Consider the following 27,597-nt stretch of genomic DNA (forward strand, 5'->3'; position numbering starts at 1 on the left):
AGGAATTTATTCTGCCTTTGGAGACGTTTGGTTGAGTTGACTGCCTGAGATTTTCAGAGGGCTTTTATAATCCCTCCGTCGCGCACCTGTCGGTTAATCCTATGTTATAGTCTATCGTGAATCGCCCCCTGGGAGAAGAGCTGAGGGACACGCTCGTCACTCCGTGGACCAGCAGGACGAGCCGGGTGCGGGTGCAGAGAAGGACATACGGAAGGTCACAAGAGCTGTGCAGCAAGTTGGCACCAGACCAGGGGACCTCTCCCTCTAGGTGAACGCAAAGCCCAAGGGAGGGTCTGCGATACCTCCGAACGTCGTGCCTTGAGAATGTATTACACACTTTTGTAGCCTAGATGCCCTGCACACTTTACTTTGCTCCCTTTTCTCCCCGCCTCGCTGCCTGAGCCTGCTTTTCAGACTCTCCTTTAGCAACACATAATAAATTTAACCTTGCAATGTTTTGCCATGACCAGGCCAAAAGCTACAAGTAAGCATTAGTGGCCTGATTCTAAAAGAAATAAGTCTTACTCCAATGTAATAAGGGTGCCTAAAATGTGCTGAACCTCTGCATTTCCACTGCCTAAATCACCTCAGACACATTCTGCGCTTTCATAGCTTTTGGTCTTTCTTTCCTCTTTTCCTCTGTGTTTTTAAAAGAAATGCAAGAGCACATTTATAACAAAACCTAAGAGCTGCCATCATTTTTTTCTCAGGAAGGACAGCTGATAGTGTTAGAGAGAGTCAGGCTAAGATAAAATTTACAGCTACACTGATGTAGAAACAAAAGGAAGTACCAAATGAAGATTTCTCTTCTTTAAATTTTTTTTTTTTCCTCTGTAACACTCCCCTAAGTTTAAAAGAACATTTACATACTTGCTTATGATGCCAGAAAACAGCTTACGTTACCAAGATAAGTATCTAGGAACAGAAGCCAAGCCCTCCCTGTACTACTGTGAAATAACAACAAGAAGGTAACAAACAGTTGTGCACAGGTCATAACATCTCTCAGCCCTTCCAGATGTAGCCTGGCCTAGAATTCTCTCTCAACAGAGTACATGACAAAGCATGAAAATTCCTGTCTTCTCACATCCATCTCCCGAGCCTTGCTTTAATTTTGTAATTCATAATGTTTGTAGTGCCATATCAGACATCCCTGGTCGCTTTTCAGGCTGCAAACATCACAATTTGTGGGTACGTCCTTACAGACATGAAAATGAGGTGCTCTTCCATAAAAGCTGCTGCAAGAATGCCACTAATTTTTTTCTCGCAGTACCTCAAACATAACAACACAGTAATTATGGGGAAGCGGATGTGTCAGTGGTGATCACTGGAGGTAAAATGAGCATCTGATACAATATAGCCTAAAATAACAGTTTTTACCTGTTGGCCTACAGATTTGTCTTAAGATTTATTTTTATCTCTTTTTTCTTATTTTCAAGCAGATAGTAAAATTGCTTTGAAAAGGGGAAAAGAGGAAAAAAAATGTAAGAAAACCCTTAAAAATCTAGCTGGCCTACAGAAAACTTCTGGTAACGCTAATGTTGTGCACTCTCGTTTGTGTTTGAGTATTACTGAACGCCTCCTGAGGATCTGCTGCTTGCTACTCCAGTACCTGGCAATTCCTGGCAAACACGGGACAGATGCAAGCCTTCTGCACTTCTTCCAAAGCAGGGCTATTCACGAAACTTAATGCTTTTGTTCCAAAGGAAACTGCTATTGCAACAGAAGAGAGTAACTCCAGGGATCCATGGAGAGATGAGTCTTCATATCCTTAGCTTTCTTGGAGCGATTATCAGTTTATAAGCATATTAGAGATGACACGGCTCATTTAGGAAATGGTAACACTATTCCTTCCAGGGTATCTGTGGCTAGACCCTTTTTTGTTTTACATTCCTTTAACAAACAATCCGCACCGGGTGCTTTCTACCTCATTTTTTTTTTAAAGATTTAATCCCTCATTTAATGTCATCAGACTTTTAAAACAAAGATCCCTCATGAGTGAAATTGTTGCCTGTGCTCTTTAAATAGGAGCAAGTTAAAAGCAAAGTTTTAACTCCTGGCACAGTGCCTTAATGGCAAATGCCTCTGGCCTTCTCAGGGCTTTAACTCATTCAAGCTGGAACATCCAAAACTCCAAGGGTGGAGATGGAGCGTCAGGAAAGTGTTTGGGGAGGAAAGGCAGACTTTTCCTCCATCAAACACCCTCTCAGGAAAAGCGAGCTGCCCTTTGCCAAGACCTCAGTAAGAGCCTTGCTTTCTTCTTCCCCCTTTCCTCTTTATGAGGCCAAAGGAGCGCTCGGCAGTGATGCAAACCGGAAAGGTTCGCTCTGCAGAGAAGTGTGACCGTGCTCCTCTCCTAATAGTAAAAAAAGACAAGCGAACCAAGCATTCATAATAAATTTGAGCAAAATGCAATCCAGATTCCTAAACTGGATCCACTCAGTTGAACTGTGCAAATTTGTCCACTTCCATTTGGAGGTGAAACTCAGTTCTCAGCCAATGGATTGTGAAGAGAGCGCGACTGTTTGCATGGCTCCGAGGTGAGAAATTAGGCCTCTATGTTCCTTAAATAACACTTCATTGGCATAGTTCAGAAGTAAGCGTATACCCTGTAAAGTAATACTCTCTAGTTTGGCCACCAGAACTGAAGTTGCCCCACTTGCTTGTCTAGACGCTGACATTCTCTAAAGGAATGTGCATTTATAGGGGAAAAAAGCAACAAAAACCAGATGAAAGCATACCTTCGTGGGGTTTGGGTGTACCTTAAACCTCAAATACGTTACGTAACATAATTTTAGCACTGTAACTGCTGTCAAGCATTCTTGAAAATATTGACGCCTGGAGTCTGATGCAGCGTGCTGTGTTTAATTGCTGCACTTGCCCGCAGTATGTTGCAGAGTCTGGAAAGAAGGCTCTTCCCCCACTCCCCCCCAGCTAAATATATATATATATTTTTTTTCCACTGAGGAATAGAAAGCATTTATTAAAAAGTAAACAGTAAACTCAATTAGAGATTACATTCCAAAATGAACAACAAAAAAAATAGCATCAGAAAACCAGAATATTCTCACAGAAATATGCCGTAATTCTTTTACAAAGGTGAAAACAACAAATAATTATCGAAACAGCCTCTGCCATACTAATTCTATGATTCAGTAAGGCCACAGCTTTCCAGTTAAGGTCAACACCAACTTCAGGGAAAGTACCCATTACCTCAGGAAAAAAAAAAATGAAGTTTCTAACTAAAGATTCTTTCCAACTTTCTCTTCTTGCTTCATATCATATTCCTCACCTGCTAGGATTATTTCTATTAACTACGCCAATTCTAATAAAACAAATTGGAAACAAACAATGTAACAAGAAACAGGCCATAAGTACCCATGCCACGTTTTCCAAATCTCCCTCCATCCATAATTTCTGATCAGCCAAATGCTCAAATTAATTCGGTTAAAACGATAAAAAGTGTTATATTATATAACACTTTATTATATATTCACATATTCACATTATATATTCACATAGCAACAGCTTTGTCATACTACGGTGGTACCTGATAACTGCATTTTTTTCTTATTTGCTGCTTAGCTGGTTTCTCTAAAAAGCTTGAATCAGTACAAGTAGTCTAAGCTGTCATCATTTGTATACACTTAACAAAGCTAAATGAAAGGAAAATCAGCTCACGTTATTTTTAAACTAGAAAATATTTTCATCCCCTGTAAGTTTGCACCTCCTCTCATAAACGTCTCATTATTTATTTTCAAACGTGGAACTGCTCGCCTTTTTCCTCCTTCAAACATCATGCCGGTTTCCTTCACAACGCTAATCAAAAAACAGCCATTAGTCGTCGGTTGTCTTAAAATTACAACAAAGTAAATCACGCACTTTCGTAACGCTCCTTCCCCTCCAATTCTTCAGGCAGCATTAATTTGGGCATAAATCAATAAATTAAACACGGGGGGAGCAAAACTCAAGAGAGCTGAGATAATTTCACGCTATCCGAGCAAGTTTGCTTGAGGAAAACGCACTTTTTTCCCAGTTTTGGGGGTTTGGGCAATCTCGTTTGCCTGCCTGTGGGATGGAAAGGTTTGTCACCAGCCAGTTCCTGGCTGCCGAGGCCATAGCTGCCCGTTTAGGAGCGGCGGGACGTGCAGACGCGCGATGGCGGGAGGGGGCCGCGGCTTGCAGGGCAGCCCAGCAGCATCCCCTTCGCAGCGCCGCAGCCCCCCGGCACGACCTGGGGCCGCGGCCCCTGCTGCGCCGCCCGCGAGGCTCAGGAAGCCACTCGATGTGCAATATCACTGTTTAATAGTAGGAAAAACTGAGTAAGCAATAACTCACATCTAAGGCTTTACTTACCATAAATTCCTGTTGAAATACAGGGGAACGCCTGTAAAACAAACGCAAGAAAAAAAAATTAGTGGGATTTCTGTTTTCTGAACTTTTTATCAAAACCAAAGGTATTTTCAAGTGTCTGTTTTTCAACACCAGGAGATTACATATTGCAACCTTCACTGGTAAGGCATTCAATTCACAGGCGTTTCCACGTCTCTGTGAAGCATATTCTGTACGTTTTCCTCGCCGCCCTGTTAATAAAGCCACATGCTATCCCTTCACCTTGAGCTATCAGCAACATTCAAAGCCAGAATCGTTATTAAAACTTCCTTTTGAGTTAAAAATTAATGCCATAAGCTAGTATAGTAGAAAAGAGTCTTATCCTTTGGTACAGTTAGACAATATTTCCTCAGCGGTGAAATATGCTCGCCCAGGTTAAACACTGCCCTCCTCTCCCCTATCTGCTCCTTGCCATGCCCTTCTTCACTACATCCTCCTTTTGGATTCAGGGGCTTTCTCTTTTAACCTCATTTCTTTCCGTGATCTGGCTTACTACGCGAGTGAAAGCGCAGTTGTCTTGGTTGAAGTCAAAGGCTTGCGAAGCGGTGCAGGGAGAGGAGCGAGAAGGCGGTGGGCAAAAGGGAAGGAAACCTTTTTGCTTCCGCTTAGGCACCGAAGAAAGCGTATCACGCAACAAAAGGTGGCTATCAAGAGAAAAACAAACATACGCAGCGCTAGCACGAACAGCAATCTGCGTTCCTCCTAACTGTACGTTTTGTCTAGCGATTTCCATTTCTGTGAGTCAGACTCGTGGTTTTCCACTAGAAGAAACCAAAGCCGCGCTACCGACGTGGCTTCGCGAGAGAGACAACTTCCTCCCTTTGCAGGTGATAGGTGATATCGCCTTCGCCTCCCACCGCTGCACTGACAGCGGACGCAGCTCAACGGTACAGGAGCACCTGGGACAAAAGTCTCAAATATCTGCCCTCAGGCTTGCACCACATCCCCTGGGGATGAGTCGCCATGCAAAAGAAAGGAATTCTTCCTTATTTAGTCACACAGGAAAACATTATTCAAAGCCAACGCTGGCTTTACATTTAACCAGGGAATTAATTAGGGAACGGTGATTAAGAAAGGAGAGGCCTAATGGAAAGACTGCGTCCTCCCCTCCCCTCTGAAAATACTTAAGTAAAATAAAGTGGGGTAGAATTATAGCCTCACTCCTTCCCACAGCCACTGCAGCTTACATCCTGAAAAATACTTAGCTTTTTGGTTTGTACCCAATAAATCACAACGAATCAGCTCTTTAAGGAAATGAGGAATGGAGTAGAAAAAACGCATACGGTTACAGAGCTCAGGCTGAGGTGGCAACAGACCCTGCAGCAATAAAAAAAAAAAACAAAAAAAAAAGGAAAAAAAAAAAGAAAAAGGGAGACAGAAAGGATGGTTTTGTCCAGACTAACAACAGATTTTAAAATTCGCCACTCAGGAAATCTCAGACCTTAAGACACACAACTGTTCCCAACAAGCGCTTGGTTTTAGATTAACGGCACGCGTCTCACCTACTCCTCCCGGCCACCGGGAACGAGTAGCGGAGGATTTAGGATCCCTCTCCCGCTGGCCCCCCCTGTAACTCGGAAAGACTAAGGGGAAACAACCCCCCGGGAACCGGCAAGTCCCTCGTGCGACGGAAGAGGCCGGGCGGGCGCGGGGCCGGGGAGCCAGCCCCCGTCGCCCGAGGACTAGCTGGCTTCAAGCAAGACAGAGCTGATCAAAGCCTTGAACGATCTTGAAGGTACTGGGGTGACTGGCCGCGGCGCCCTCCGAGGCGCGCCGATGGGACCTAGCACAGTGGCTGGCTGCCTAGAGGGAGGCTCGCAAATGCCAGGGGACTGGATTTCCTTCTCCACTTTGCTCGGAGAAGACGACGCTAGAGACCTGCTTTTATTCTTTTTTCCCATCGCGTGATGGACGTTTTATCGTATTTGTTCATTTCCATTCGCAGACTCTACTGCTCTGAGGCTGTTCGGCAATCTTCACCCAGCAATTTTTGTGCTGTGCCTAAGTGCTGTTTAACACCTATTTTAAAATTACCGTGCAGACGCGTCATAATCATAACCTTGCTTTCAGTTTCCATCCGGTACCCGAAACACATTTGAATGAAGCTACAAGAGCGTGCAAAATCCCATCTAGCTCCTTCCGAATACCTGTCTGTGGCTATAACTTAGATGAACTCTGCTCTCTCCCTCATTGAGAGATGATCACAGCATATAACCAGCACATGTAATTTCATAAAATATGACAGCGCTTTTATTCATTCAAGAAAGGCCTATACCTGAGATCGCCTATCAACTATGTTTCCTCTCGGCTCCTACGGAGACAATTTAGTCTAGATGCCAGGCTGAAATTACTGGCAGAGTAGTAATGGGAAACTCACAGCATGGATACCAACATAGTACAATATTTGGCTTATGGACGAAAGATGTTAAGGTTTCTAACCTTTTCTGTGCATAATAATATCTTAATTGTATATTTGATTTCAATAAAAAATTCAATTTCACAGCAGGAAACATTCATTCCTATTGCCACAACAAAATGTTCCTCATCTTAATTTGTTGCAAATAGCCGCTGTTTATTGACTAACCTCTAATTTCTTTGCTACTATAATAGCGTTTGCTTTTCTTGGGGACTAATAAGAAACGCTAACCTGACAACACTCAAAACGGATAAAACTCTGGAGTAAAACACAAGTAATAACGGCAAGAGCTTCATACTCTGCTGCTGCCATCATCTAGAGAAGGAGGCCAAATTAAATCAGCTCTGTGAATACTGTAGGATTGGAATTGATTTAGTTCCTTTAGGAGAGGACGTGGACGCCTAGTCTCTCGTACTTTTTAATCTAAGGTTTCTTTACTCAGACTACAGCTAGCAGTGCTAATTAGGATGAAATGTAATGCAGTTTCATGAGGAAAATTTACAATAGTCACCATGTGGAGGCCAAGCTGGACTCTCAGACATTTCAATAAGAGGGACTTGGGTATTTAAATATTTAAGGGCTTGTCTACAACAAGGAGTTCTAGCTCACACTGAGTTGCAATGTATTAACTGTTACCTATTAGATGAATACAATCGCTGCGTCTACATGACCAGATGCCTCCTACTGCAGTCCTAATAATTGCTTCTACAGAGCAAGGACTTCCTTTAAATTGAGTGCTCAGCTTTTTGAGTAAGCATCCTCTCGCTATTTCTGCCACTATGGAGCCCCACACAACGTAATACTTTTCTTCCAGCACATTGCCAGACACAGCAGACAAAAATAATATGAAACACAAATTGAACTTTCTGTGATTCGTATTGCATTATTTCATGAATGGAGGCTATATAATTAATGTTCATGTTTGAGAGCCATTCCTTCATGCAACTTTCAGTACTGAATCTTCACAGAGCGCTCACAAGCTCTTTTTAAAAAGTCCTTATTTTCACCAAAATTGTAAATAAAAATAATTTTTAGTTAATTGTATAACACAGTCAAAAGTTGTTAACATTTTGGGGTATAAGATAGCTAAACGCGTTCCATGCGAAATAATAACACAAGCTAACCCAGCAAGCTTCACGGCAACACAGATTCACTCAGATGGAAAAATGTGGCCTTGTGCTATACTTTCAGTGTGGTTTTCTTCTTGGTCACTCTCCTTGTTGGTTAGGACTTGCGATGCAGCTGCAGAAAACCTCACATCTGAGCTTGAGGTTTTTAAAAAAGACTCAGCAACTCAGGTCTGGAGGAGCAGAGCAGCAGCAGTGCAGAGTCCACAGCTCTCTGGGACCTGTGTAACGAGCATGATCCTAGAGAAGGAGCAGACAGCTGAGACTGGGTAAAGACATAGGCAAGCAAGTGGCCCACTCTTTTTTGAGCTCCAAAAGTTGCCCCTTCATCTCCCTGTCCTCGACCATGAGCTTAGCAAGCAGCCAGCCTTTGCTCAGTTACAGCGATGCCTTAGTCTGTCAGCTGTTACTTCTCTCTCCCGGTTGTCTTCCTTCAGAGCCTCGTGAAGGCCCACACAACCCTGAGCGTTGTGAGGAGTTATCCATTCAGATCCTCTTTTTCTAACCTTCTCCCTCTTAATCTGCCAGCCATTGGAAGGTTGTGCTCGGTTTTGGCTTTGAGCACTGCATCAGTGCAAGTGTATTTCCCACGATCACCAAGAAAATGCTGTGCAGTTATTGTTCTTTAGCTGGGTTTTAAAGACCAAAAGTAATTAATTTGCCTTCCACTTTGAAATACTATCCCTATAGCTTCTTAGTAGCATTAAGAAACTGCAAGAACACTAACATCTAGACCAAATAAAGACTCAAAAAAGAAGCTCCAAAAATCAAAGTGCCAGAACACTCTCCATGTCATTTGCACACAAACTTGAATCCTTGCTTCAACAAGAAGAAAGTGCCCCCTCCTGCCACTCAGAGGACCTAACCCAAAACTCAACCAACCTCCTGGGTACCTAGGTCACAACACCACCTTTGATGCTCTGTTATAGGTGCTTCAGTTCAGTTCAGTTGTTTTTAAAGCTGGAGCCAAGTTTCTTTTTTTCAGTTTCCTTCATTTATACCAAAAATATTGCAGTAGGATGAGCTCTTCTGTGTAGTAGGCATTCGTATCTTAAAAAGGAAGATATTGAGCACCTTTGCTAGATTGCTGGTCATGTAGCTGGTGATTGCCTCATGCACTGAAGTGGCGGGTGAGTGGGCAGAGAGAAAATTGCTTTTGAAGAGCCCTGATGATGCTGCACTGCTGTGACACACTGGGGTGAATGCTAGAGGGACTCTGCAAAGGATTGCAAGGTAAAGCCACCTATGCTAGAACGAGCTCTGCTTTGGACTGTTACAGTAGTAATACAGGTCTTTTTGCACCTTAAAGTCCCATAGGTGTTTTCAGAAAGTTCACTGCAAGGTAAATAAACGTTGATAATGATTGCGAAGAACTTCAGGGATTAACAGTGTCCTGCTTTTCATGTCACTTTACTACCTCTATGACTTTTCACATGCACCTAAACTAACAAGTATTTATTGCCTAAATACTATGCTTTCTGCAAGAAAAAAAAAGGCTAGATAGCATGCTATTAATATCTTTTAACACGTAACAATAAAGAGCTACGGCATATACATCGTAGTGTTATGAAGTGCTGTTACCAAGACTGTCGTGCAATGCTATGAAAGCTAAACCTCAGCGAAACCACAAAGTAAACTATTTTAAATGGTATCAACTGTTAGAGTAGTGAATCACTTACTTTCATGACAAGATTTTATCATTTGAATCTAGCAGGTGAAGAAGAGTTGTGGAGGGAATATAGCAGTGTAAGTTTATCATTCAGAGCACAAGGTTGCAGTGCTACAAAGGCAGGGAACGTAACAGACCTAGACCAGGAAATGGAAAGGGGAAGAGATTTCTGTGCGCCTGGACGTAAAGAGTTCTTAGTTTCTCTTTTTTGTTGGTGATGTGCATTTTGTAGTTCTTACTAGCAGACACCCCTCTAAGGGTGGCTGACATTTTGAGATGAATTGTGGTTATCAGTCTGGACTATGAAATGGAAGAGATGAGCTTATAGAGAAACTTTAAATTCTTTTAGTGTTAACATGTGGTATTTAACCTTCAGTCGCACATGCTCCAAACCTATTGCAATCATTATTTTGAACATACAAGCAAAAAGATTCAAACCTGGAAGCTCTCCAGGCTCATCCACGCCCATCCTGGCAGTATCGACCTGGAGAGTTGGTACACATAAGCACAATACCAGGTGCATATGACAGCACCACTTACCTGTTGTGGCTCACCCCCCAGAGCACTTCAGTAGAGCATTAACTCCCAGTACCCCCACACCTCTCCTTGATTAAATAACAAAGAGATTTTGGCTCTGGTTTACATCATTGGATTTCTTGTAAAATGCTTGCCACCCTTTGTTTTTGGTCAAGAACTGACGAACATGCAAGGCTTCACCTTGCATGGTCTCCCTTTTACAATCAGTTTGGATACACCCCTGCAGCAACCATTCTTCTCCAGGGCTCTCAAAATACCCATCTCGCCTTGGGGAGCAAAAAAATCCAGATTGTACACGGCCATACTGCAACACTGACGGCTCTGTTGTGCCAATGCTGACTTGCGCCACGCAACCACAGATGACATCACCTACACCAGCAGCTCGGCAGGAGGCTGATCTACAGAGCTGTGGGACAGCAAGAGGAGTGGAAGCGCGCAAAGCAACATCCCTAGTCTAACAGCAAGCAATGCCAGTTAGCACCAGGAGGATCAGGAAATTACCATTCCTTTTCTTTGCCATAACCATTAGTCTGCCCCAGCTTAAGTTCCCTGAGTCACTATAATCTAAATCCAGTTATAGCATCATTTTTCCACATACATGAACTTCAGTATCAGCTACATCCACTCCTGTGGACCTGTCCAAGCTCCTTGTGCAAATGAGTCCCTTAGATACTTTTGAAAATTATACACTTTATAGTCACATGACTCCAAAAAGCATACAAACCTATAAACTTTTGGGCCTATTGTACTACTACTTGAACTGCAGAGAATATTCACCGAGTAAAAACATAGGTATTTAAGATAGAAGTAACATCAAACACTGGAGTTAAGTTTCTATTATGTTTACTAGAACAATTAAACTTGCAAAACCAAACCATTTCATAAACCACCAAATAAAATACCATCCTATCACCCTTCTAGGAATCCCTTTATGATTATTTGAAAGAAAAACAAAATAAAAACTTATTTTATTGCCAGTCTTAATCTCCTGTAATTTAATGAACAACAACTTTTGCAAGGAACTGTCATTCAAAGAAAACTTATTAATAGAAAACTCTAATGCAATTTCACATTCTGAAAATGAAGAGAAAAAAAATAAATGGAAGAATTGAATATGAGAATGTTTACACTCAGCTTTCATTATGGAACATATTAGCATGTTTATTAATCTATCTTCAAAGAATATAAAAGTAGTAATTTCCACAGAAACGGAAGTGTTCTTCTGAAAACAGCAGATCACACACAGACATTTACACGTTAATATAAGCAGCTTCCTTATTCACACACTGGCAGATTCACAAGCTACGATATCCAGCGCTGTCAGAAACATTGGCATGTGGGTGGCAAAGAAGTTCAGCAGCAAGGGGACTTTGTTGATAGACACATAAGTGCACAGTGATTTTACACACCTAAAAGTTTATACGCCAGCTGAGAGAAGGTTCTTGAAGGATACTGATGGCTGTCAAAACGCTGGTCAAACACTTCAAGTTGAAGTTCAGACTGAGACCCACAAGTGACATCATCCTTCCTATATTGTGGCTTAATATTTTTCTATGCACCTTCATTTACAAAAAGGTAAATCGATATTACAAAATCAAAGGACAACTGGCTTAGAAAACGATACATAGCAGTAATCAAATTTAAAACAAAAACCTATCCAAAAGCTTTCCACAAAGTCTGTATATTTATACAGAAGCACAGGTTACTGAAAGAAGCCACCTGAGAGGTTAAAGGAGCCAAAAGAACATCTTTGATGATTCCTGTTCACCAAACTAAATCGGCTAGGGGACTGAGGGGCTCTTTCCTTGAAGATCTGTTTGCCACAAAAGCAGTAAAGAAAACCCAACAATGATTTTAATTTAAATTGGAATAATTACAAAATTTACCCAAATAATAGTCAGCCAACAATGAGAATTTGGGGGAAAAAAATGAGGAATCACTACCAAAATTAACAAATTATTTTACTTTAGCATTTAGCATCGAGGTCAGCTGTTATAATGAACTATCCAAGATAGTAAACTATGAGAGTATTTATTGAAATAGAATAGAATTTACTTAATAATATTAATTAAAGAATCCAACAAAATTTTAATTAAATAATTTTAAATTAATTATCTTTTAATAATTAAAAGTAATGGCTAAATTAATTACCTGGGAAAAGAACGTGACTGAAAATTGGTCACATAAATTGATTTCTGCAGATACAAGTTCAGTTGGAGGGTGTTTTTTTGTTTCGTTTGTTTGGTTTTTTGTTTTTTTTTTGTTTTTGTTTTTGTTTTTTTGTTTTTTTTTTTTAAGTATTTCCACTTCTCTAGCAAGGATGAAAAGCTTATAAGGGAACTAGAGACAAACAATTTGGTATACGTTTTTGAAAAATCATAAAATGTGCATATTTAAAATTTCTCAGCAATAAAGTTACATGTTCTATAGAACTGTTTTCTCTTAAAAAAGAAATAAAAAAACAGATACCTGTTCATATTTCAGACAGAATCACATAACAGTTGAGGTTGGCAGGGACCTCTGGAGAGTGTCTAATCCAAATCCTGAGTCAAAGATGGTCAGCTAGAGCAGGACAGTGTCCAGTAAAGTTTTGAATATCTCCAAGGACAGAGCATCTCCACAACCTCTCTGGGCACCCTCTGCCAGTGCTTTACCCGTCTCACCATAAAAAAAAGGTGTTTCTTATGTTCCAATTGAATTTCCTGTGTTTCAATTTGTGTGCGTTGCCTCTCGTCCTGTTATGGGAAACCACTGAGAAGAGTCCGCTCCATCTTCTTTACTCTCCTCCCCCGTCAGATGTTTATACACACTGAAAAGATCCCCCTGAGCCTTCCCTTCTCCAGGCTGAGCAATTCCAGTTCTCTCAGCCTCTCCTTGTATGAGGGATGCTCCAGTCCACCTAATCATCTTTGTGACCCTTTGCTGGACTCGCTCCAGTAGCTCCATGTCTCTCTTGCGCTGCGGAGCCCAGCAATGGACACAGGGACCAGATGCGGCCTCACCAGGGCTGAGAAGAGGGGGAGGATCACCTCCCTCAACCTGCTGGCAATGCTCTGCCTAATGCAGCTCAGGGGATACTATTGGCCACCTTTGCTGCAAGGGTGCATTGCTGGCTCACGGTCAACTTGTTCACCAGGAGGAACCCCGGCCTGCTCTAGTGCATGGGGTAATCTCTCCCCAGGGGCAGGACTTGGCACTTCCCTCTACTGAACTTCATGAAGATCCCCTCTGCCCATCTCTCCAGCCTGTTGAGGTCCCTCTGAATGGAGGGCAGCCCTCCGGTGGATCAGCCACTGCTCCCAGTTTGGCATCATCAGCAAACTTGCTGAGGGCGCACTCTGTCCTCCAGGTCATTAAAGAAGGTGTGAAACCGTATCGGTCCCAGTACTGACCCCTGGGGCACACCGCTAGTGACTGGCCTCTAGCTGGACTTCATGCCACTAACCACAACCTTTCAAGCCCCACAATCCAGCTGGTTTTCAATCCACCTCAGATACAATAATATCATACAGACAGACACACAATAATTGGATTTATAAGACGGCGTCTGCCTAAGACATTCAGAAGCCATTACAATTGATATACAGAAACACACCAATTACAGCAATAAAAACAGAGAAGAGGAGGAAGAAAGAACAGAACACTGAATGAGAAGCTAGAACAGATTTTAAACTCAATTTAATTATTTTCTATTCCAATCCATGCTGAACTGTGCTTGAAGGGAATGACAACAAATTCATTCTAAACCATATTTATGACATACTTTTAGTCCCAGCAGAGAATGGTTATGAGTTTCCTTGATACCAAAGAGCAAGAACTTTAAAATCCTGTTGCATTTTTCAAAAAGAGAAAGGGATATTCTCCTTTGTGTCCTGCATTGCATCAGCCTTTCCAGCACTACAAAACATGGAATGGTTGCTAGGTTTTCCTTTAAAGTCACAATAGTATCAGTACTTAATCATTTTATGAAGGAGCTTGAATATGCAACTTCCTTTACAAGAACAACTCAGATACAGCCTGTATTACTTTTTAAAGTGAAGGATACAAAGTATATTTAGAAGACTAATAATACTCACTTCAAAAAAGTGTATTTAAGGCTTCCATTTATTTAGCCTCAGAGGTCTCCTTCACTGTAGTATCTGGACATCTCACCCCCACTGGCATATTTCTCCTCGCAACATCCTGTAAAGACCCACTGACCTCGCTTTAACGCATGGAGCACGTAGAAAGAGGAAAGCCAGAATCCAGCTTCAGCTCAGTTAAGCCATTTAGAGGCTGGACTCCTGGTCTAAAGTTCTCTCTACAGTTAATAGAGATGGTAATTCAGCTGCTTCAGGTCAAATGAATTGCTCTCATGGGGAACCACTGACTACATTCAAGAGTGAAGCTAGATGCCTAAGCTAAATTTAGGTGAAACAAATCCCTCCCTAAGCACAGGAGGGATACGTTTGTCATACATGTTTGCCAGAAAGCATATTCAGGAACTGTCTTTCTCTCGAGTCCTAACCACAGGGATATTCCTTCCATTGATTCAATATAACATTATTTCTAATAAAAAATGATAGCCTCAAACTCTCCAGCTTCATGAGATCATCATATATGGCAGTCAGCCTCACAGGTGTAATGGCAACAGAGAGTTTAAAAGAGCCCAGGAAAACGCCGGTCTGGCAAAATCCTGCCACCACACGAATACAAATAGCAGCACTGAGCAGGCACCACAAACATTTAGCAGTGCTCCAGGCAAGCTAATATGCTCTGCTTCTCAAAAGGGCTAATTAAGAATGATCCAGCAGCCTGAATCTTGCCCAGTATCCTTAGCTCCCGGTGTATAGCTGTGAAAATCAGATCTGCTGGCCACAGTACGAGCTCCTGGTAGCCCAGAGCGACTTCCACCTCAGGGGATGCAAGAACGGAGGCACACGTTGCGCTCAGAAGGATACAGGCACTGCAAGCCCACCCTGAACCCAGGCAAGCTGATAGGAGAGGACATCTCTAATGTAACGTCAGCATCTCCTGCACACAGGTCTTTCTCTTCGAGCAGTACGCTCTTAACATGCTCAAATGCTGCGTGCAGGGCCATGACCCAAATTAGTGTTGCACTACACTTTTGGATCAACATTAGCTTTGCATTTATAATATTTTCAATGAAAGGCAAAAGAAGTAAGATTCTCCACAAGGCTATATTAATGTAAACATATTTGAAAGGAGATACTTAGCTACAAAAGTATTTACTGTTTTCAATGACAATGAATAGCTGCTTCATCCTTAACATTAGGTTAGTCTATCCTTACTGGTTCAGCTAAACCAACATACCCCAAAAATACAGCTGCACTTTTTACTGTGGTCTGAGTCAGATCTGAGCCAACCTTGCAAGAAAAAGCCATTATGTGACATTTACATAGTATTGAGATCACTCTGTGACAACTAAGAATAATGAGGTAAATTAAGGGCAGATGGAGGTTGAGGCTTTCCTCTAAATGTCCTTAATTTTGTAGGTTTTAGACATACCGTCTCCTGAACCTCAGTGCAATTTTAGTTTTACTATTTGTGATATTTATAGCTCCCATTTATATAAGTAATATGTAATTTTAATGCAGGTCTAATAGTTCCAACTGCCATTGACACAGATTGTAAAATGAAAAAAAGAAGATACCTTGTTGAGTAAAATACTGTTTCTTTCCTGCCACCATAACCGCACTAATACAGTGGGTTACTGTCTTATTTGGATTCCAACCTTGTCCACACTTCAAAGATGCTCCCAGGTGAAGAGAAGCAGGGCTACGCTATTGATCTCCCCTAACCTGTAATGTCTGTGTCACTCTGGTCCAGGGTGACTGACTGAAATGCATGTTTCTTTTTGAGAGAGGTAAGAGAGCCACTGATTGCCTTGAAGAAGTACATGATGATGAAAGGTATGAGACAGGAGTAGACCTTGGGAAATGTCAAGGGAGATCACAGTCAAAATTGCCTTCTTTATCCAGAATAAATAACAGCAGTTGTGGATTACATGACCGTAATTCTATTGAGGAGGTCTGGTCGCATAAATCATGACAAAGACGACTTGAGAGTCTTTAAAAAACAAGGAGGTTATTTGTATTTTTTAACTTATTTTCTGCGCTTCCCAGATACAGGCTCTACAGATATTTACATGGCTATCATCAGTGCAGTTCACTCCTTCAATGCAGTATTTTTCTCCGCCCTGTTTATGCTCTGTCACCCCCCTTCACCTTTTCCTTTCCATCCTCCCATCTGCCGTAAATGACAGACTGCTACCATCCACCCTATTCTGTGTTCACTGCTTCCATGGAAACGTCCCTTACAGCTGTGGCACATCTGCTTTGAGATCCGCCTTGAAGATTTTTCCTAAGGCCCTTTCTTGCTTTCAACATTGCTGAAAGCGCCTGTGTAAGGAGAGCAGCAACTCCTGGAACCTCGTTACCATCTGAGGCTTGACCTGGAGCCCTGGCAATTGGCAAAAGCTCCTTAGCTTCAGCTTCAGCCCAACTCTGATTTCTACTGGCTTTCCTCTTTAAAATTACTGCCAAGTGACGCAAATGAACAAATTAGTTACGCTATGCCAGTGCTACCAATAAATGGGCCAGCAATTCGGGATACCTCATTTCTGGTACACTGGATTGGTTCACAAAATGGAAATCAACACTGAAAGAGGGTTTTGGAAAAATCAGCAGCAATGGGTTCAACTGTTGAAAATAAGGAGTCCTCAAGAAAAGCCAATCCGGTTTTGAACATCCTGACACATTTCCTCATTAACAACAACAGTATTTCCACCAATTCCATTGATTGTGAATTATGCTTCGCTTGGCACTAGTAAATGCGTCGGAATACTTCTCAATAGAACTTCAATGTCAGTGCAAGAAGGGCCATCAAACACATTGGAAAAGCAAGTAAAAAACTAGAAAATATATTTTTTTCTAATCTCTTCCAGCTTTCACCCTCTTTCCGACATTTATTCTCTCTCTCACTAGGTGTTGCTGCAAAAATACGAGGTTGAGAGTTTTAAGTGGAAGTGTGACTTTAATTTTCTATGTCCTCCTGTGCAATATAATGATCCAGACAGATTTTTGTATTGCATTCAAATAACACTAAAAGGCCTGTCAAATTCTTCCTATTTTCAAATGCTTTGTATGGAAATAGTTGGTGCATATATTTTTAAAATAGTAAAAGCGGTAAAACAGAAGAAAAGGCATAAAGATTTCTTACTTTCTTTTTTAACACATATTTCCCAAATGAACGAATAAAACTGCACAGATTAATCAAATGAAAAATACAGCTATCACTATGACTTCCCTGCTTTTTCTGGTTGAGTTGCTCCCAGATACCCCTTTCTTTCTTTTATATTGGGATATTGGGATCCTTGTGCTATTGCTTTGATTTTTTTTTTTTTTAAAGGAGAGACAAACATGAAAAGGTCTAAACCAGAGACTGCATTACTATTCAAGAAACGTTATACGAAACAACCTCTTGCATTGCTAATACTTTATCATTCATGCAAACCATTTAGTGTGAGAGACAAAAGCAGCATATATACATCTAAACAGCTATGTATGTCAAATAGATATCAGTTCTAGAGAACAAACCGCACAGAAAAAAAGCAATCAAGCAAAGCAACAGAGAAAATGAATGAAATGAAGAACTTGCATCTATTGATGGCAATGTCTTACAAAAAGGTTTAAAAAACTGGTTTTACAATTTCTTGTTTTCACATACTTTGAAGAGAAGCAAGAAATAACTCAAAGGTTGTATTGAGTGGGATGGTTAAGGACTGTATAAAAGAAGAAATGAAATGTCAGTATTAAGGCCCCAGTTCCTCTTTCTGTCCTTTCTCCATGCTCCCATTGATTGCAGTGAGGAATCTGCACATGCAATGACTCCAAAATGGGGCTCTAATTGCTTGTATTTTCAGCCTGATGCAAAGGTATTAACACTGAGAAATCTCCATTCATGCTAATGGGATCTGTATGGCAACGATACTTGTTTTTCTTCCCGACAATATTCCCCCGGGTTCCTCCTCTTTTGAGATCTGCTTCAACAGAACACTTCTGTCTTGTATTAAAATAGAGTTACGAAATTCATAACTAAACAGTACTGTAAACCATATTGTTTAATCTATGACTTCTTCTCTGACAAGTGTGAAAATGTGTGCAATATGACAGAAGGTTTGCTATAGTAATTACATGTTGTGATTGAATGATAGAGTAACAACCACAGAAATAACCGCCTTGCTGAAATTGCCGCAGAAGGTAAGTTGCTCCTGTGCAGTTTTAACTTACGTGCCATCTGTTTTGCCAGTTCTTTCAATGTTCCTTTAACTAGTTAAGGGATTTCATTGTTGTTCGCGTAGGCATTACTCCATTTTCTCTGACCTTTTGCGTGTTTCCTTTGGAAAGAGCGTTTCCCCCTGTCCCTCTCTGTCTTTCTCGGTCTCCCCTCAGCCCCCACCCCAGACTCACTCATCCGCCGCCCACATCTGACAGACCTACCGCACAGATTTCCTGAATTGTTGCCATGTTAGCTAGCAAAGAGGAGATTACATACGGGCAAAAAACGTGGGTCTCTTTGAGTATTTTCCAGTAGATGGAGACACATCCATAAAGTGATTGTTCCCCTTATAGCTGACGTTATTGACCACCAGCTCAAGAATAGCGTAGTAGTGTTCCAATGTTACTATTATATTCAAGACTTTTCAGTTTTGAGGGAAGAAATATATTCGGATAATAATCACATTGCAGATTTAAATTAAAACGCTAAATCAACTGCAGTATCGCACTAAGAAACGTCATTAACCTTAATAGATTATCAAGATCAAATATTCATATATTATTATTATATTAAACACTATATTTAAAACAAAAATCAAATTGAAGGTTAAAAAAAATTAGACCAAAAAAAGTTCCACTTAAAGTATGTGCATTGTCCCTTTTACAGTGAAAACCTATAATCAAATAACCCACACAACAAAACTGTGTTGTTATAGTGCGGCAGGGACAGTACTTCACGTTACCTCAACGACAAAAACGAAGGAGCCTTCAAAGGACGCTTGCAGGCGGACAAAAACCAAGGGATATCAAATGAAACCGGCACGTTGCAAGCTCAGAACAAACAAAAGGAGATACTTCTTCACATAAAGCACATCAGACGCCACACGAAAGTGTATACGAGCTGAAAAATCAATACTCTGAACTCACCTAAGAAGAAGCCGGCGAGGGGTTTAAAGGACAACGCCAGAACTCGCAGATCAGGGAGCCCCTGAGCTATGACTAGGCAGGAGCCAGGAAAGCGTTGTGACAACCGGCATTAAGCGCTTGCCCTGTCCTCACGCTGTTCGCTAAGCAGCGGGCCTCGGCCGCCTTAGAGGCGGGGTCCTGAGTTAGAGGGACGTTTGGTCGGACCCAGGATGGCCACTCTTACAGGCTTCAAAGCTCAGCTTCTGCTTAACTGTCAGGAAAAACTACGGAAAGCTGGCCAAACGTTACGAGTTTTTAGATAGGCTAAAATCTGTGAAAACAACGAATTATAACAGAACAGCAAGAATTGCCGAACAGGAGCCACAAGAGCAGCAAACAGCAGAGGTCCTTGAGCTGCTTGTGCTGGCTCGTGCGCACGTAGCTGGCGGAGGAGGAATACGCAACGCGTATCGCGCTCGTCAGGGCTACCCGTAAATGGGACTACAGAGCCTCCGTTTCCCTGCTGCGGTTGCCTCCAGCCCTACTGAAGATTTTCTCTCTCTGGCCTTCAGCTCGCCCACTGGTGTCTGCTGAAAGCACTGCTGTAGGAAGCTTTATGAAGGACTTCATCCCTGAACAATGAATGGCTCTCCAAGGATGACATATTTTATTTTTCCATTTACTGTTGCCCTTTTGCTTTATGACAAAATAAACATGTGGAGGAGGCACCTGTTAGATCCTCCTTTCAAGAGCATCTGGACTACACCAACTGTCATAATATTTTAAATATATGACAAATCTTTACTACTTCTATATCCGTCGCTATTCACTTCACTACTACTATATCCTTTTCGCAACTCAGTGTTCCACCTGGTAGCAACATTCAAATTATACAGCCCCCTAATAAAAATATAATTTATAGCCACAACATAAGACAGCTTAGCGTTTTATTTGCCTTTCCAGCCAGCACTGTTTTCATGAAGTGGTCCAAAGTCACTTTTAGAAAATGATTCCCCAAGGAGCTGCAATTGCTTAAGATCTCGTGCATGATTTAGTTATTTACATGATTCCACTGTGGATTTGGTAGTTTTTATCTAAAGATTTTGAAATTTTTATATAATGTCAGTCATCCTGAGTCATCAGCAAACTACAGCCCTATTTACTACTCATCTGAAAACATTGCTAAACATATTGAGCAAAACGGGTCCTGACACTGCCCCCTCCACCAATACTAGCCTCTTTCATCAAGAGATTTGATTTTTTATTCTTTTTATTCTCATCTACTAATTGATTTTTAATCCAGAACTTCCAACAGCCATCAACTTCTCTGTCTTTTGAAAAAAAAATATTGTCTGCTTGCAATAGATGATGCTCCTTGTTTTCTCAACCGTACCTGTCAACGAAAGGGAGGCTGTCACTGCTGCACAAGCATTCTTAGTCTAGATGGTGCCAGCCAGAAAGCATGAGGGTATCTGCGGGGCTACCAGACAGCACAGCAGCACAGCCGAGGCTGCCATCCTTTGAGCACAAAGCTGCCTCGCTTCTCTCTCTTAAATTGTTCCTTAAACCTTTTTCCTTTGAATCAGCATGGGGGGGGGGGGGGGGGGGGGCAGATAAACTGGTGTTATGCTGAGACCACTTCAAATCATGACAGCTAACACTACCTATTTGGTGTACTCCTGCCCTTTAAACAGTGCTCTTAAACACCAACAGCAATAAAAACAACCACCACTGTGATTGATTTGGTCTCTTCTGTTGACGAGGTCAGTAAAGACAACCCATAAATTCTTTATGGACCTAAAAGTAGAACATTAAAATATACAGATTAAGCTAAAACCACTTAAATAATATAATTCAGGATCATGGTTGCCAATGCATCCATAACTAATGTGTTTTTCTGTACTAGAACAGGTACAGTCACAGGTACAGTGTATTGGTGCAGTACAGAAAAGGCCGACTCCATAATGCAGCATATAGAAAAAAATATATGTGATCTGCCAAACTGTAGCCACTTCTCCCATCTATGCCTACAGCTGCCATCATTCAGGATACTGAAGGACAGGACAGGTTACAGGACACCGGTAGCAGGCTGCTGTTTATAGCAAAGCCTTGTCTGGGAATTGTAACTTTATGCCAAATTCAGGGAAACTGGAGGATGATGAGGGGTAAAAGGTGAAAGCTCATGAAGATACAAGCTTGGCTCTCAGGACACTTGAGGATTAAAGACATTCAAAGAGCATTTGTCCCGCATACACCATAAACCGTAAATCTAGCCAGTGGATTTAATTTTAATGCAAATACTCCAAGAACAAGCAAGCAATGAACCCAGTTCATGAAATACTAGCATGCCTCTTCTGCAAAATCATTTACCTCTCTTCATGTAGCTGCTTGGAAAAATGAGAAGAGGGGAGGGGGGGGTAAAGGGATGAGCCCCACCTCAAAGCTTTTTAGATAATTCCCAGGAAGCAATTTAGACTCTTGTATTAGGAGTACATAATGGAAGAGAATGCTTTTAGGTTTTACTTATTTCCTTCTACAATCGAACGTCAATATGAGCTACATCATGCTTCCTTTTCAACTATCGCAAACATTCATATGCTGAAAACGTTACTAATTATTATAAAATTCTGCACACCAGAATATTTCACACTTTCAAGAAGAACTTGCAGATAGCACTGAACACGTACCAGCAATATTCTCTAACAACAAGGGACATCCTTGCTAAGTTATCACTTTGACCATCTCACTCCTGGTGAGATACTCTTAGTGATTTTAAAGACACATCCACCCGAACTACCGAGTTATGCAACGCTTATTGTTGTGATCATGATTACCCTAGAACAGTTTACTCTTCCTAAAGTATTTGGTACATTTTCCTCCACATCTTCACAAATTTACTTTGTTTCTAATTATTTAAATGCAAAAATAACTAATAAGTCGTAAGTTCTATTTCAGCAAAAAGTGACAGACAAATGTGATACTGTTACCCATTCAAATCCATTTGTAATTATCTAAATCCTGAATCTGGAGTATGAATTCCTGCAGGAAACGCAGAATAACCTGAAAAGCTCTCTCTCATCCTAACTAGAATAATGCAACTCTTCTTGCCTTAACCAAACCAATGGAAAAGGATCCACCTGTGGCAGGGGCCTGCTATTGCCAGTGTATTTCACACAGAATGCATGGAGAGCGCTGGAAAATGATACAATGCTCCCAGAGAGCCCCTAGCCCTTGGCCAAAACAGCACAGCTTGCAGGATCAGACTGGAATAATTTGGGATACGGAAGGGCTGCATTTCCAGTACTCGCTTCTTCTGACACTGAAGCTGCTCTATGGTGAATTATGAAGCCTGAAACACTCGATTTTTGCAATATTGGCCTTTATTTAGTAGAAATAACGATCTACTCAAATAAAAATAATAGGAAAGGAGTGCACATCCCTTTCCATAATTGTTGCTGCTGTTGAGAGGAAGTCAATTATGTCCCACATGGGACTGTCAACGGTTGCATCTATGCACTGTATTCAGATCCCGATAGCATTAAAAACATTTTACTTTAGCTGCCTTTGTGTTGGTATCATGCTCATTTCACATGTTTGGAGTGCACAGTGGTACTTCAGCCACAGAAAATATGATTTTCAGTCCCACCGCTATGTTCACTTCTTTCCTGATAGAGGATAAATGAGGAAACTAAACTGAAAGTGAATTATACACGCTGTGTTCACATACGCCTTGTCCTATATTCTACCAAAATTTAAGGACAGCCAACTAACACAATGGTATAATAAATACGCCAGCAAACTTGTTGCACATCTGGAAATCCTGCAGAAATACAGCATACAAAAGCCATTTCCTGAAGCACTTCCAGCAGAGGTTCCTTCCTCTGTATAGACATTGCCTATCTAGTTTTCAGTCACATACAAGACAATCTTAACCTGACCCTATAAAGTAGTCCTTGCATAAGCCACTATTTTTCACATTTTAAGAAAAATAGATCTATCAGAACTGCAGCAACAGCCTTAGCTGAACCTACCCTAAACTAGCAGCAAATTTCCTCCGAGCTACTGTCTCAAGTAGCCCCTTACTGAAAGACCTAGTCAGAATTTCTGAGGATTTAAATGCTACAAATATGCCACCCGAAGGAATCTATTTGCAGCATGCCATAATTAGAGATTTTACTGGCTCTGTAAAACCTGTGAGACCCAGGAAGGCTGCTGTATATTCTTGACTGAGATGACTTCTCTGTCAGGTAACTATTTACATATAAACAGACTTTGTTATAGAGCATCCCATGACATTAAAGATAGAGGCTGAGACAAGTGGCTGAGAATCTGTTTTCAAACACAAACACATTTGAAGCTGGCAAAGCATGTCTTTCAGCACACTGAACAAGTTTTACACAGCCATCTCTACCCCTTGCACGTTTTTAGAAAGGTAAGCTCTCTGAGCAACTAACCAGATCATATAAAATGGAAAACATCTGAAGGGGAGTTCTTGGGAACTAATATAAAAAAACTCTGCATACAACGATAGGCTTAAAATATTTTCTTAAGGCTGCTGATACAGACATTCAAAAGTCACAAAACTCTACAATTATTGTTCGCACCGTCCTCCATTTGTTTTCTCTCCTTTACATATATTGTTTATAATCAAATGATTACTGCTTTTCTTCCTGCTAAGCCCTATCTCATTCAATTTGTAAAAACTCCACCCAAGTCATGAGCAAGAATTGCGTTATTTTAAGTATCTTCTGAAGGATGTGCCTTGCCTTCTAGGCTTGACTCTCCAAATCATGGAAACCATGATAGCTATCATGCCACATTCACTAAAGAGGATTTGTGAACAGCCAGACCCATCAGTGGTACGAGCTCGAATTGGATTCAGATGGACACATGACTCCCTTTCTGCTGAAGCAGCCAAAACATCAGCTAGAAGGTTTATGTTGGCTTTGAGCTCGCTATACTGTAACAGGCAGCCTCTAATCCAGCAAAAAATTAGTGAGGCACAGAAAGGTAAGCCATAATACGACAAAGTCTTCAAAATTCAGCCCAAGTAATGATTTTATTCCAGAACAGTGTTTTTTAACACATGGCTGTGGCAGCCTTACTGCCGTAATGAGAGCCTTCAAAATAGATTTACTATATCATCAAACTACAGCTGAAGTAGGAACAACTTCAGTTCCTAATGTGGAGTTTTCAAATCTGGGGGAAACAAACAAAAAAAACCCAGTATCTGAGTTAGACATAGAGCTGCCCAACTCATCTCCTTTTTGTGATGCTTGTTACGGCTGAGGAAAAATCTGAACGTTTCTTTTGATCACGAAAGAGCTTTCCTTACACCTAGCTCTTCAGAGCATGATCAGAAGAACAAATTTTGGAAGCAGCACATAGCTATGCTTCCGGCTTGGCTGACCGAGAGGACAATCCTGCTGTGCAACAGCTGGTGACTGCATTGTTTGATCACCAGCCCAGCCACCTCTGCCAGTCCCAGCAGCGACGAGCCTGATGTCCTGCATGCAAACAGACAGCGGCAACTCCATGGAAGCACGCTTCTCGCAGAGCCCCAGGCTTTCTTTCCAGGCTCAGGGTCTGAGCGCTGACCCAGCACTAGCTAGCTCACAAAAACTAACAGTATCACATAAACTGAGGTGCTAAGGCTGCAAGCAAAAATGCTCAATGTTGGCGAAGTTGCTCCGTTTCTCACTTCTGCTCAGTGTGAGTTATAGAGCTGCCTGGTAACAAGAGATAGTTTTCCCATTTTCTGCTATTGAAATAAATTATTTCTTTAAAACGTTGAAATATTTACTCAAAAACTATGTTCCAAAGAATGTGATCAGATGCATCTCCCACAATATCTGTGACACTCTGCAACCTATAGATTTTCTATTTCTCCATAGTTAAGCTCATGTTCATCAACTGCTTATTAATGGGAGCCATATCACCTACCTTTGTATACTGAACAGTGTAATACAACCGCGAGATGTGCTTTTCGGTCCGACATTCTATAACCCCTGGTGACAGCGTGTTAAAGAAAGTATCTAGCTGTTTACCAAACAAAAAAAAAAACAACATTTTTTCACCTATTAAAAAGAATATAGAGGTCAGAAACTTGAGGATGTATTTGCATTTCAGTATGCTCCCAAGTGCAAGATTAAATAGCTTTTGTTTTTGCTACCCAGATCTTCATTAAATATTCCATTTCAATTTGTATCCTTGAAGCAATGACATCATACTGTATATCCATTTTTGGTTGGAGGAAGAAAAAACAGAACATCCTACTGGGATCTAATTACCACAGCTGGATTATGTTCTATCAAACAAATGCTCGTAGACTTTCTCCTTCACTGTTTCTTTCTGGAAAAGACCTCTAATATCCTTTCTGAAAGCCTCCCACATTAGCTGTAGTCTGCTAATCAAACTTTGTAAAAAGTGCAGAAATAACCTTGTGTGCTCTATCCGTGAAAGAGTTTTGTGAGTTTATATATCTTGAAAATAACAACATGAGCAATTTTTTCAGAGAGCTCGTATTCTCAGCATAATCTGCCCTCACTGATCAGCCCAAGCCTGGGGCTTTGCAGAGTCATTTTCATTATGCAATAAATCAGCAACATGACCCAGGTACATTAGTAATATAATCTTGTTAGCTTACAGAAAAAATGAAAAAAAAATTATTAATGCCCAGTTTAAGAAGAAACAAACAGCCACAGGCAACTTCTTAGCTCAGCAGTCCCCAAGTCTGCAAAGCGTCCGCCAACACTGCAAGGTGAAGTCAGGGATTGGTTCCTGTACCACAGCAGATGGGGAGTCCTGTCCCGAACAAACAGCCAGAGTCACAAACCAAAGAATAAAAGGTGATGCAGTGATGGAACTAGAGGGCTCCTGCCAGAAAGACTGTTTTATTGGATTTTCTCTGCACAGCAAACCCCATGGCTAAAAGGTCCCATCCACCTATTTCCTCTTATGGTGATACCCACAACTGTTTTTCCGTGCTCTCCTCATCACCGATACCCAAGTCTACCACCAGTACAAGTATCTCCTGCATTTGCAGATAGGACTTTCTCCTCCTTTTAACAATATTAAACAAAGGAAAACAATGTTTCAAGAGCGCGCCATGCACGTAGGAATAAGCACACCTGTAACGTTTGTCTTAGCCTGTCTGGTTACTCCGGTATGAAGCTTTCCCCCCCTCTACCTCCCTGGGTGGAAACGAGCAGTTCTCCCAGTGTTGGCTGTGCCCTGAACCACAGCACTCTCTGAGTATGACCTGTGCACCAGAGTCACGGCACTTCCATCATTGCGGTTTCCTCTGGCAGGAGTTGCAGCCCAGGAAACACATGCTAAGACAGCCTTCTTCAAACAGATGCGCCCCCCCGCCCCAGCTTTAAATGTGGGCACAAAATACAATATATTGGGAAAACGTTGCTAAAATAAAATGCTTGCAGCTCACGCCTCTCCTGTAATAAGCCTCCTGTGAGGTGTCTAAGCTTTGAAATCCTGACTCTTGTGCTCAAATTCCTAGAGCCATTCAGGAGACACGGAGAGCCAAACAGCACGGTTATCCCAATGGCAGGTTTTAAAATATATCCAGATCCACGCCAGGTATATTACACTGATCTGACCTTACGTATGATGGCTTCTACAAGTCTGAGCAAACTTTAAGAGTTCTTTTTCTTGCAGGGTAGCTGCACCACAAGTATCACCATCGCCAGTCCTGAAAGCAGGTACGAAGCTTCTCATCCACACAGCAAAGCTGAAGCTGATGTGCTGCTGAGTGGAGCATAATTGATCCCAGTAAAAATGAGCTGAGAAAACGGTATCTTGATTTGGCAAAATGGTGATGCATCTCCTGCTATTCCCCTCTTTCCTTTGAGCACGGACAGGCTGGGCTGTCTAAGCATGACAGTACTGTGTTTCTCTGATCTGATCAGTCTGCTATTCATGGTGAGACATGGATTCAGATACCAAGAATACTCTTGAATTATCATTTTCTAACCTTGGGAAAAAACGAATTCTGCTACTGAATAAATTTAGCATAGAGTCAACCTAATGATCACATTAGTCCCTGTCTGTTCTCCCTATGCCCATTTGCTATTTAATTAACCTATTTTTATAGGTTACTTCTTGGAGCTATTTTTAGATAGTTTAATCTAAGTTGTCCCTCCTACAAAGATGGTAGCACAATTTACCTTTCTTCTACCAATTGTATGATCACCATTTGGATGTTAGCAAGAAAATGGTTACGCCACATTTTGCTCTGACTTAGCTTGCTAGACTACT

The 27,597-nt window shown here is 41.4% G+C and overlaps 1 protein-coding gene across 13 annotated transcripts in view; it reads right to left on the bottom strand.

Moving 5' to 3' along the window:
• Positions 1 to 27,597, bottom strand: part of MACROD2 (mono-ADP ribosylhydrolase 2) — a 1,003,459-nt gene that overhangs the window by 290,188 nt on the left and 685,674 nt on the right. For all 13 annotated transcript variants that reach the window (XM_068940428.1, XM_068940419.1, XM_068940427.1 and 10 more), the window contains one exon: positions 4,354 to 4,384. In XM_068940428.1, coding sequence (XP_068796529.1) covers positions 4,354 to 4,384 — 31 coding nt within the window. The remainder of the gene's footprint in view (positions 1 to 4,353; positions 4,385 to 27,597) is intronic.

Source organism: Struthio camelus, chromosome 3 (genome assembly GCF_040807025.1).
Source record: "Struthio camelus isolate bStrCam1 chromosome 3, bStrCam1.hap1, whole genome shotgun sequence".
Classification (NCBI taxonomy): Eukaryota; Metazoa; Chordata; class Aves; order Struthioniformes; family Struthionidae; genus Struthio; species Struthio camelus.